The sequence below is a fragment of the Drosophila rhopaloa genome, unplaced genomic scaffold (genome assembly GCF_018152115.1).
Source record: "Drosophila rhopaloa isolate 14029-0021.01 unplaced genomic scaffold, ASM1815211v1 contig_163, whole genome shotgun sequence".
Classification (NCBI taxonomy): domain Eukaryota; kingdom Metazoa; phylum Arthropoda; class Insecta; order Diptera; family Drosophilidae; genus Drosophila; species Drosophila rhopaloa.
In genome coordinates this window covers 7,070,236-7,083,022 of record NW_025335043.1, presented here as the reverse complement: position 1 = coordinate 7,083,022, position 12,787 = coordinate 7,070,236, and the positions used below count along the sequence as shown (strand labels likewise).

The following is a 12,787-nucleotide window of genomic DNA, read 5'->3' as shown; positions in this document are numbered from 1 at the left end:
AAGAAGTGTGCTCTTTCGCGAATATAGATAAATTAAACAGCCAGGTGGATATTAAATAAAACTTACCCAGTGGCGGGACAATATGTATCGTTTGCTATGTGCTAATGTGCCTGTTCATAAATCAGCCGTCAAAGACAGTTCCAATAGATTGCTTAGTGGATTTTCTAACCCCATGTGGTTTTTGGTGGCAACAAAAGTTACCGAGTGCTGAAAAACTTTCAAATAAAAGTTGAACCCACAAAACAGTTGATTGGTTTTTCGAAAGCTTATACAACTGGTTTTAAACAGATTAATTTGAATATATTTCCTTTTGTTAATTTTTGACTTTATCTCCCAATTTTGCACAAAAAGTTGCACCCCTGGTATTCAGTGTTGAAAAACGGCCACTCTTGGATGACAGCTGTTCTTTATTGTGATAGTCAGCTATTCATAAAAAAAATCAGGAAGACACATTTATTTCGCTGCTAGAAACTTGAACCTTAACCATTTACAAGCAGTTTTAAATTATTATTTTCAAGTACTTTTGTAGTTTAATGGTAATAGTTTCTTGATTTCGAGATTCCCCGTTAGAATGTCCCTGCAAACGGGCTTGGTTTTCATTTTCACCATATTAGCCTCTGTTAGTATCGTCGCAGCAATTATTTTGTTGGGTAAGCAGGCGGGCGCAGACGATCATAATGTCTTGGAATCCAATTTCAGTACTACGAACTGTAACTCATCCATAAATCTGACTCCCATTGCAGGCTGGTTCCTCATCTGGAAGGCGTTTCTATCGAAATTTCGTCTGGTACGGGAATTGTTGGGTCAGGAGGAGCCAGAGGAGCAGCAGCCACTCGCTTGGGATCACCAGAATCAGCAGCACCATCTTCAGCAACAGCAGGGCCGGGCTAGGAAAGCTCGCCGAGATTAGAAGCCACTAGATCAGCAAGGAGAACTACAGCCCCACCATGAACATCCGCTGCGCCAAACCGGAGGACCTAATGACCATGCAGCACTGCAATCTGCTGTGCCTGCCGGAGAACTACCAAATGAAGTACTACTTCTACCATGGGCTCACCTGGCCTCAGCTCAGTTACGTGGCCGAGGACGACAAGGGCGGCATTGTGGGCTATGTCCTGGCCAAGATGGAGGAGCCGGAACCAAACGAGGAGAGCCGCCACGGGCACATCACTTCGCTGGCCGTTAAACGTTCCTATCGGCGACTAGGCCTGGCCCAGAAGCTCATGAACCAGGCCTCCCAGGCCATGGTCGAGTGCTTCAATGCCCAGTATGTCTCGCTGCACGTGAGAAAGAGCAACCGGGCTGCCCTGAACCTCTACACCAACGCCCTCAAGTTCAAGATCATCGAGGTGGAGCCCAAGTACTATGCCGATGGCGAGGATGCCTACGCCATGCGGCGCGACCTCAGCGAGTTTGCTGACGAAGATCAGGCCAAGTCTTCTAAGCAGGCGGGCGATGAGGAGGAGAAGGTAGCCCACAGATCCAGCGGACATGGTCACTCGCACAACCACAGTGGTCACGATGGCCATTGTTGCTGAACCAATTCGCTGCCGGCGCATGCGGGTTTCGACGTTTTTTTGCATTTTTATGCATTAGGGTTTTGTAATTAATTAACTGATAAAACGTAACTAAAATTAAAACAGAAGTAATGACAAAAACGTGTTATTTTTACAACAGCTATGGGTTTCGAAAAAACACTTTTGTTTACCATCGCCGTTTCATAATTTATATTTTACATTTTGTCATTTTACAAGATTTATTTTCTATAAATACAAAAATACTGAAAAAATTTAAAAATTAGTTATTACATGACAACTAACAAATTTTTGCAAATGTAATTTCTACTTCAAATGTAACAAATCAAAATCAATTAATTTAATAATTTTTTAGTAAACTATATTTTTGAAATACATAACTATATACACATAAATAAACACCACTATAATTTAAATGTTCAAAATTTAAAATTTACTTGAGAAATTAATCATAAAAGAACACCTTTTCAAATTAAAAAAAAATTTTTTGTTTTGCGATGACAATTTTTTTAAATGTTTGTTGTTGTGTTTTTGGGGTAATAACAAACACACATTTTATATTTCCCAATCTCATTATTCACCTACGGTAAATAAATTTTTGAATTCTAGGAATGATTCCTTTCTCTTAACCCATTGCTAGGGTAAATTGATGCCAAGTGTGGGTTAAAAAATGTGTGCTTTTGGTAATGCGAAAAGTTTGTTGGCCCCAAAAGTTGGCCAGGCGGAAAGATGTCTTTATGTATGAAGTGTTGACTTTCGCGCCAACTTTTGGGTTCCATTTTGGTGCGCTATCAAGTTGTAGGAGAAGCGTTGGTGGAAAAAATGTTATGGTTAAGGAAAACTGTTCTCACATTCGCTATTTTCCAGTAAAAGAGCTTTGAAATTTTCCCATTTTTCCCAGAAAGCTGCCTTTGCGCATGATCAGTGGGACATATGCGGCAACAGCTGTTCGCTTGCCACGTGGAGAACGGTACTTTTCCGGATGGCGCCAAAAAGAGAGCACTCTAGAGAGAAAGTACCGTAATCACAGCTGAGCTGAGATGCTGGCTTTTCGCGTATTTTCGCAGTTTTTGAGTTCAGTTCGTGAGGCGCTGGCTGAGCAAAAACGTCATGTTCACGGGTGTTTAATAAGTTTTCGACTAGCTACGTAAAACGTGCGCAAAACTTAAGCTATAATAGTGAAAAGTGCTAAAAACCTTAACGGAAGTTCCGCTCTTTTTAGGAGAAAGTGGTTATAATAAGTAAAACTGCTAACGGCAAATTACTACAGTTTGTTATAATTGTACCGATAAGTCGCTGCTAAATCAATAAACAAGGCGGAAAATCCATAAATTCAAACAATTTGTAAGACCCCAAAAATTATCAGAAACATATGTAACTGCAAACGTATTTAGTCTTAAAAAGCTAAATGTGAAATGTAAACGGTAAATCCACTCATTTTAGGAGATACAAATAAAGTTGATTGGTAAAACAAATCAAATCGGAAATGGCTTGGCTATAACGCCCTGCCAAATCAATAAAGCCTTAATTTAAACACTCCGTGCTACACAAAAACAGTCACGGACATAACTGTAAACGCATTCAGTGTTGAAAAGCCAAAAAGCCGGCCAACGGTTCAAAAAGCCGGAGAATAGAAGCCAAGCCTCTGCTCTTCTCGTGTTGTTATTGTCGAAACGGGGTCAAAAGTTCGTGTCTCACTCGCTAATTCAACCACACCAAAAAACCCACACACATTCGGTTCCTCAAGTGCAAGCGAAGACACTACGTCGCCCGTCTGGCTGAAAAGCATGAAAAAAGCATAAGAAAAGCAGAAGAAAAGCAGACAAAAGCATTAGACAAGTGCCAAGTAACTCAAAACTGCAGCCGGAGAGGAGGCTTAGGCCTACGAAACACACGGAAAACCCAACACCGAACCGAGAGACAACACCAAATACTAGACAAACTAGGCCAATTCGCGTGGATGCGGGGAAAACGCTGCAAAAGTGCTCTGGAAACGTAGAGAAATAAAATAAAATAAAAATAAAACAATAGCAGCTGAGCTCCCTGGCCATTTGTCAATGACTGGGCCACTCGCGTGACTGCCGATTCTTGGGGAAAGTGGAATAACTCTAGCCGAAACAGACTCCGACACAGGGACTACTTCCGAAATTTACGGTAAGTCAACTGGGGCGGAATTAGACCAATAGGTACACTACCACATCGTATTAACCAAAACTGTATTTAATTCATTTTTACTTTAGAGTTTTTTAATCATTATTTTTGGTGTCAAAGTAATCTCTAGTAATTTATGGGATTTTCTGGGATTTTCTCAGAACTTATTAAGGAGTATCCAAGTAACACATCTTTTAATGTATCATTTCTCGCTCAGATCAACTTTTGCTATATTTTGGAAACTCCTAACAAGTTGCAAACAAATTTAGTGAAACACATTTCTTAAAATGTTTAAAAACTGATCCATTATGTTAGGGATCTCTCCTTTGTAATGAAAGGCATTTAACGATCAAAATAATATCATTGCTCTTAACATTATAATTATTTTTTCAAAAATTGTCCACTGGCTTAAAACTTTTTTTCCTTGTTTTTAATAAAAACTTTAAAAACAAACTTAAAGGAATAATCATAAAATACATAACACAATTTTAGGTAATCTTATTATCAATTTCCTGTTGTGTTAATCTGTTGTTGAACTATAAAATATTAACAATGGAATAAAATACTTAATAATATTTGAATATACTGTTTTTTCAATGAATGGATAGCATTTTTAAAATTAACGGAGAGTTGCTTAAATGCGACTGTAATTTACGCCAATATTTCTTGAAAACTTATTTAACTTACAATGAGATACCCCGACTTCATTACAACTTTTGCTGTCAGCGGGAAGCGTATTTATTTATTTAAGCTTGCAGTGCCCCCCTGCTCAAAAAACTTCAAAAGGCAACTTCACTATGTAGATGGTGTAATGACATTTTGTCAGCAGGATTATGCCAAATGCTGGCCTCCATCCCCGCATCCCCACAACCCCACACCACCATGATAAGCCCCAACATAACCATCATCGTCATCATTGTCTTTGTCACTGTCAACGCGTCTTGCATCTGTCAGGAGCAGAATAAGCATCCGTCCCATCCAAAACTCATCCCTTCCCGTCCCGAAATTCTTCTTTTCGTGGGGCTCGCATCATTTTTAAGCAAACATTTGCTGTAGCTCCGGTCTTGCCTTCTCTTTGGCACTAGTGTCTGTTTGTTCGTGTTGTTTCTGCTGCTCCCGTCAAGTGTTTACTACTTTTTGTGTGTTTTTGTTGGTGCCGGCGGTACGTGTTGGCTCAGAAGATGTCAACAACTTTGCCTGGCACTCACTGGAAGCGCCATCTCCTCAGCTCGCCACATCTGCGCTTGTTTTTTGCCACGCTGATGAAATTTGCAATTTGATTAATTCCTTGCTTTCTCGAATTTCTTTAATTTTCGTAACACATCTCACTGCATGTGTGCATTGAGAAAAAAATATGAATCTGGAATTTCACAGTCTAAAAAAGGTGTATAAAAAAAAGTCAATAACAATCAATTTTAGAGGACAAAAAAACGTACTTTACAAAATTGTTTTCCACTCAATCATAATGGTCATTTAGTTTAGATTATTCTAATAACAAAAAAAGCACATCCAATTTAATCCTTTTTATTTTGCTGAAGTTGTCTTTTTAGTTTTTTGTTTAAATAATAAAGGATTTAAACGCTTAATTCATTTTTATAGAATTTAAAATGGGTTATATGGCTTTCAAAAATATATAAGATTATTAGTTTAATGGGAAATCCGGAGTAGAAATAATTAAATTTAAAATAGTTATCTTATAAAAATATATAATCAGATTGGGGACGTTACTTTTTCGCGCAGTGCATGCAAGTGTGTGTGTGCTTTGTTGCAAAAGCGACAGGCACAGCTGTCAAAATGCTAAGCAATGGCCACGTGGCTTCCGCTGGCGTTTCCGCTTGCCATTTCCGTTTCCGCTGGCTCTCTCGCTCTTGCTCTCGCAAAGGTGATTGATGGCCGCATTCGCACTACTAATTAAAGTTATTTAGCGAGTGCTCCTGGCCGGGGCCATTTTTCATTCCCGACGCGCTCACTCCCGTTTTGTGTGGTTGCTGCGGTCGTCCTACTCCAAGTGTTTATGGCTTCAATTCAATTAAACAACTGGGTCAGTTGTGGTCGCATTGGCACAAGGGCTTCCGCATCCGCATCCGCATCTATGGCGGGCATCAACTTTCAGCTTCGTAATTAATTCTCTGCCCAGGCCATCGGAGGACAAAGACGCATCATAAGTAAGGCGGGAACGGAACAAGAAATAGAGCTGACTGCAAATTGCATTTATAATTCATTTTCTCGAAATTAAATATTTCTTAAATGAGCGCCAGAAAGGCATGGAAATGCTATTCGACGAGAGAAAGAAACAGGCATTCTCATTGTGAATATTGTATATATTAAATCCCTCTTGAATGGAAGGATTGCAAGGACTATCCCTTTGAAACTCATCCAATGGATTTATTGCATCTCGCTCGTTGAGCTCCATATTCAAAGGAAAATCAGCGATATTCATTACTCATTGCTGCACTATTTATGAAGTCCTTAAATCAATTCCGCAATCGCAGATCCGGAATACACCTGAGCTGCGCCCAAGGTACGATTGCCACAATCAAAAAGTTTTGCATACTGCGCAAACATTTTCTGAAAACTTATTTACAGGAACAAGTGAGGATGCTGTTCCGGCACAGCATGAAAACTTATTAACGAGTGGGAGTATGTAAGCTGGGGCATGTTCCTCAAAAGTTGACCCTTACTTCTTGAAGACGAATAGGGAACTTATTTTATTTTATTAAAAAACTACACATTTTTACCATGCTGTAAGTGTTGAATGGATACTTTTTTGGATAAATAAAATAAAAATAATAGTTAAATAACAGAAAATCTCTTTTAAAATAAATCAATTATTCTAAAGAGATAACAATAAATAATTGCATCAATAAATCATTAGATATTTAATGTTAAAAGCCTTAGGTGGTATACATTGGAATTGATTAATTCAATGGGATTAGATGAAAAAGGTTGAACACACTAAATTAATGTTTCAGATAATAATATAAAATGTCTCTTCATTGGTATTAAGAATATTTCATTTGTTATTGATCAAATAAAAGTTAAACCCTCAAGGGGCAACATTTAGTGGTTCACATGTGCTATGAATTAGTTTGATGTAAGGTTAGATCTTACAATTTAAAGAAAAACTATGTTACCTACTTTCCGCACTTACTTTAACTTCATAAGTACCGCCGATGAGTTACTTTTTCGGGTAGACCGCATGCCCCATTAATTTTTCCAATCACTGTCCACTTTTGTCCCAATTTATAAGCTTCCTTATCTGACTTCCGTGGGAGCCGCAACTATACCCAATTGCCATTCTTCCATTGTTTATTCGATGGCATTTATTTATTTGCCGGTTCCGCCATGTTTTTCTTTACCCCCTGCGGCGTGCATCAAAGATGTTGTCCCCCATTAAATATGATTTTTTATTGCTGCTCCGTCATGCGAATAAAAAACGGCATCTCGACCAACACATAATTTTGCAGCAATGAATTGGAAGTTTAAGTTTAATATTTATCTGCCATCGATTTAAATGTCAGGCAAAATATGTCCTAAGGGAGTCGAGTGCGAAACTTTCCTTGGGGCAGGCAAAAGTTTTGCCGGCCAAACTTGATCAATGAAATTAAAAAGATTTATGATTTTTGGCCGACCAAAGTTGCCGTTCAACGGATCCCCATACGAAGCCCCAAAATCCCGGGTGCGAATCAGAATCTTTGCAAAACAATCAGCGGCAATGTCCTGCTGGGAGGGAAAGTTTCTGGTTTTCGTTAAAAGTGTCATCCCAGTTGGGTCCTCGGGTATTATTTTGAATTGCACTCATTTCGGTTAATGGACGGACCCAGGTTGAGCAATAAAAAGGGCCACCAAAACGAAACTTATAATAATCATCATCGGGTCGAAATACAAAGCGCATTACTTTCTATTACGATCGAAGGGTCTCCGGCTAAAAAAAGTAAAAAATCTAAAATAGAAAAGGAGAAATTATGTTAATTTAAAGTGAAGTCTCAATAACGGGGCCAAGCTCAAGTGTCCGAAAGTGTTTAAATCTGACAAAGGTCCTTTTTGGAGCCAGGGGTTGCAACAAAGGTCTTAACCCCTTGATGCCCCCGAATATTCGAGTGGTCTGGGCAAACTTTCGACTTGCGGCCTGTTTACACTGAATCTTGAGCGGATTTCGAGGCCCAAGTTGGCCAACAAAAGCCCACCCCAATCTTAGGCCCACAATTAAGGCCTGGTCACGCTAATTTCTCATGTCGATGCTGTGTCAATGCCGCAGCAGCCACGCCCATAAATAGGGCCAACGCCCCTGATTCTCTTAGCACTTGTTTGTCCGGCTTTGAGCCTTTAAATTAAATTTAAGCAGGCTGAGAAAAAAGGCGTTGCCCCAGGCCGGAAAAGGGCGGTCTGCCAGATGTTTCTTTAATACACTTCCACTCCTCTTTTCGGCGACATACATCCGAAAGCTCCACCCACTCATCCACCCACCGATAGCTGAAAGTGACAAAAAAGAAAAGAAATTGGGAGTTGGAGTGGGTCTGAGGTGAAAAAAATAAACACGCAACTCTCTCGATGCCGCTGGGCTGAGCGCAAAACAAGCAAGACTTCGGTTATCGCTGGTTGCACAGTTAACGTCAGCCACACTGAGAGAAAATTAAAAAAATTACATTTGAGACTTCCGAAATCAAAGCAGTATATATCTGTCTACACTTTATTTTTTATTCACATTCTGTTGAATACTATCACAACAATTTTCTATTAAATTCTTAAAATTATTTTTTATTTTTATAATCTTAATAAATCTAAGGATTATCAGTTATTATAGCTCTAAAAGATAAATATTTAAATTTATTTTACAAATTTATAATGTTAAAAAATAAAAATAAAAAGAAAAACATTTTTGAATGGATTAAAATTTATTTCGAAATAAATCCATGGATGTGTCAAAAACTAGAGCAATAATCGGTGCAAAAACACATTGATTTTTTTAAGTGCACATTTATCATATCTATCAAACGAATCGTAGCATGAAAACTTAATTTAAGAATCCCTAAGATGTGTCAGATTCAATGAATGGTTTAACCCACTTATGCGGGAGGGCTAAGTCTCCCGGTGACGTTATCTTCTGCCGTTCATCCAGTGTGCGCTGGATTTTCTCGCTGTGCATTATCTAGACCCACCTATGCGACATGGCCGTGGCCATTACATGACCCGCATCGCATCCCATCGAGAGTCGGGTGTCGTTTGCCTTTTGGCAGCAAAAAACACGCCTTGGCAAAATGTAAACAACGTAAATGGAAATGGCGTTGAGCAGGAAAAAAAGTGTCACAGTGAATCCTTTTTTTTTCCCGCCCCTCTTTTATTCAGCTTTTACCCCCAAAACCTTTCCCTGTTTTTCACTTCCTACTCTGCTTTTCCTTATTCGATTGCTCTCAAGCTTGATGCCTGCTGTCAAAGGCAGTTGGCGGCGACGTTTGCCAGTCAAATCAAATGCTCAATTTGCGCGAATATTGCTTATACGCCACGTTGCCGGCCGGCACAAAAAGAGAGAGTGGCGGAAAAGGAGTAAAAAAAGACGCAGTTTGGTGGGAGAAATTCCACACCCACCAGCCATCGGGAACCCAAATTAGTTGGTAACTTTTTGCCAAAAGTAATTGCGAAAATCAGTGTGAAACTGATGACTCTGTATGCTGCAACACCGAGAATTTGTTTGCGGTTCGTTCCGTGTGGCAATGTGTACTCGATTTATTGACACTTACCTGTCCGACATGTTGGAAAACTATTTTAGAGGCCAACGCTTTCCAATTTCACCTTCTCTGACAGCAGTTAATTAAAATTTAGTTTTCGTTACGGTTTTATCCCTGGCAAATGTTTATTCGACATTCGCACAAATATGCATGCAAATGCCCTGCAGATGAGTTTGATCTGGCCATTGAATGCAATTTGATTATGGCCAAACATTGACAAAAATGCATTACCGCCAGGACCTTTCACATCGCATCGAATGTACGGTCTGAGCAGCCAAAATATTTACATTAATTAAAAGAAGACAGGCCACATGAGAAAAGTCAAATGTCAACAGAACCACAAATTAATTTATAAAAATATATTTCAGTATGTGCTGTGTAAGGGCATTAATACCCTGGAAGCAGGCAAAGGTGGGGGTTTAATTAGGTTGCTTAAGCTTTCAATTAAAAAGGAGATGAAATTCTAGATGAAATTTCTAGTCTATTTTAAGGTGATAAAAAATCAATTTTCAATCAATTAATTATAAATTTGAACTAAAATAGAAAATAAAGACAAAGATTATATGCCAGCCGAAAATTATCTTAAGCTATTTATTATTTAATGATGGCTGGAAAGCATTCAAAATTCTGTCAAGGCTTAAGTTGTAATTTGCCAAATTTGCAAACACAAGTTTTCGCAATTAACGATGATGAGGAAGATAATGTCATAAAGGAAGTCTTATTTGCACATGAACGATAATCCAATTTATTTTGGTTCAATTCTCTTTGCTTTCAAATATTTAAGTTGGTTAACTCTTTCAAATGAAATGATAAAGATACTGTGAAATATATGTAATAAGATTTAAGTTTAGGAAATGTGCTCGTGGCGGTATCAAAAATTCGAGACCTCTAAAGGGCAGATATAATGCCAACTTGTTTTATTTTATTCCTTTTCGCCTTTTGTGTCTGCTTTATGCTAATGCCATGCTGGCTGTTGGCTGCGGACGCTGCCATAAAATGTGCTAATACACAGGAGAAGGGGCGGGCCAGGAGGCGAGGGGCGTGGCAGGGGGCTGGATGTTGGGAGGACGGGGTGTTTCGCTTTGGGGGCCGAAGCAGTGGGCAACAAGCGAGTGTTTGTAACTTTGCATTTAAAAAAGCATTATGTTAAAATCAGCCTACGGCCACAGCCAGCATCCCAAAAGGCAAAGAGGGAAATCGGGAAAATCGGGGAAAAGCGGAGTAGGAGATGATGTGCAATTAGATTTCCGCTAAAGCGGATTTCGCGATATCGCGTGACTTGAACCACCCAACAATTCACAGTTAAATACAGTGAAAGAAATGTCGGAAATTTTGTTTTTAATTGAATAAATTATTTTTGATACCAGAACTACGTCTTTTCAATGATTTATAAATTACGAAACACATTTAAATTATTTTTAAAAATGTATTTTAATACGATTTTCAATTTGTACTATTTATTTTAAGTAAGCTTGCTGTTATACAATTTGTTTAGTAAAAATATAGGGTAAGGAGAGTAACAAAGTTATTAATTTTAAAATATTAATTAAATTCAAGGGTCGAGTATTAAAATGTTTTAATAACCAAGTTGCTTAAAAAATGGCTTGGAAAACTTTAAAAACGTATTATAATCTTTAAATATGTGTAATTGAATTTAAATTTTTTAATTGAAAATTTTCAAATTATTTCTAGTGTATAGATGCAGATTCCGAACCAGCAGTAGCGTTGCTTTTGGATTATATTTAAAAATCAGAGCGCAAAATTGTACAAAATGACAACGGCAGCTGGTGGGTCGCTTAGAGGGGGTGGTACATAGGGGCGTGGCAGGGGCATGTCCAGGGGATAGGGGAGGGGGAGCGGCTGAAAGGCGGCAGGCAAGCGTAAAATGAAAACAAGTTGCTGGGCGCGCATGTAGGACGACGGCTGAAACCAGAATGGCAACAACAATTACAGCGACGAAGACAATAGGAAATGACGACATGAATAACAAGAGCAGAGGCGATGGGCGTTGTGCAGGGTGTTTTCAGAGGGTAACTGGTGGGTGGGGCTGGCTAACAACCAGACACAGCAGGAGGCCCACAGGCGGCATCGCATCCATCGAATGATAACAGGCGCAAATATCAGGGATATTAAAAAAAGTCAAGCTGGGTGCAAATGCCTCACCAAAGGCGGAGTGACAAGTTAGATGCACTGGAAAAAAGTAGGTTGATATTTGTATATCAAAATACACTAAAACAAAAAGCATTGAATTATTCATGCAGTCAAAACATAATTTATGACATTTTACTGAGTTTCTACGATTATGTACTCGGGCAAAAAATTAAATTATAGCTCTATCAAATTGCAATATTTATTAAATGGTGTTAATTAAAAATTGCAAACAAAATTGTTAAGTGGTTGAAAAGCAAATTAGCACAATTAAAATAGATACATTAACAAACGGTTTTTTTTAATAACATTCTTAAATTTAATTAAAATTATAATTGAAAAGAAAACTCAATTTTTTGGTCGCTTTGTTGTTAAGCAGAATAATTTAAAAAAAAATTAAACAATTTAAGTTAGAATATTCGATATTATATTATTAAAAAAAACAATATTTATTCAGCTCGGAGCAATAAGATTTTAGTTCTTAAAACATTTTAACAACAAAATAGATCACAATTATGATTATGATTATTATGATTATGATTAATTACCCATAGTTTTTTGATGAATAACAAATGTATTCAGACTTCAGGGGGGGTTTTATTAATATCGATTATCTAGTTTATTTGTTATAATTTTTTTTTTTGAGTACCGACGGTGCTAGATGAGCTGGGTGTGAGAAACGAGAAACAGAAGCAAACACTAAGGCTCCTTTTGTCTTAGCCAAGTGGGTGAGCGTGCCCTCCTTATTATGCCTTGTTGATGCGCGATAACATCGAGGCGGAGGATTGATGGGGGACCAGGAGTAGGGGCAGGGGCAGAGCCGGATCAGGATCAGAAGGACCAGAAGGGGGCACTGTAAGCAACACTTTGCGTGACAATGCAAAACAAAGCCCGTCGAAACATAGGAGCACTGTCGAAGATACTGGCGCCCTACGCCACTCGCACAATGAGCGTAAATTAATGCGGATTCGAGATGAGACCGATGCGGAGCTGATGCTGAAACCGAGCCAGTATTCCCAGCACCGAGGGTGCCGGCAAGTGCCCCCTTCAGATACGTTGACATGGACATAATGGCGCTCGAGGCCCGACCCTGCCCCTTCTCCGCAGCCCAAGAGATTTTTAATGGGCCGGGCCATTGGGTCAAGCAGCTATTTGAATGGCCCGGGGCATAAAGTTTGCCTAATCTGTCTTTCAGATGGATCAAAGATGGACTACGGGTAATGAGGC

General features: G+C 38.9%; 3 protein-coding genes across 4 annotated transcripts in view; all 3 read left to right on the top strand.

The window, feature by feature from the left end:
• Nucleotides 1-154: 154 nt before the first annotated feature.
• Nucleotides 155-912, top strand: LOC108039308 (small integral membrane protein 13). The gene is made up of 2 exons (XM_017116256.2): nt 155-650; nt 744-912. Exons 1-2 carry the CDS (start codon nt 572-574, stop codon nt 908-910), a joined length of 246 nt encoding a protein of 81 aa, XP_016971745.1. The 5' UTR covers nt 155-571; the 3' UTR covers nt 911-912.
• A 35-nt stretch (nt 913-947) lies between these two features.
• LOC108039307 (N-alpha-acetyltransferase daf-31) lies at nt 948-2,033 on the top strand. The gene has a single exon (XM_017116255.2). It carries the CDS (start codon nt 948-950, stop codon nt 1,536-1,538), a length of 591 nt encoding a protein of 196 aa, XP_016971744.1. The 3' UTR covers nt 1,539-2,033.
• A 601-nt stretch (nt 2,034-2,634) lies between these two features.
• LOC108039304 (junctional adhesion molecule A) overlaps nt 2,635-12,787 on the top strand; it is a 104,789-nt gene continuing 94,636 nt past the window's right edge. For both annotated transcript variants that reach the window (XM_017116252.2, XM_017116251.2), the window contains exon 1: nt 2,635-3,689. The gene's annotated coding sequence lies outside the window, so the exon portion shown is untranslated. The remainder of the gene's footprint in view (nt 3,690-12,787) is intronic.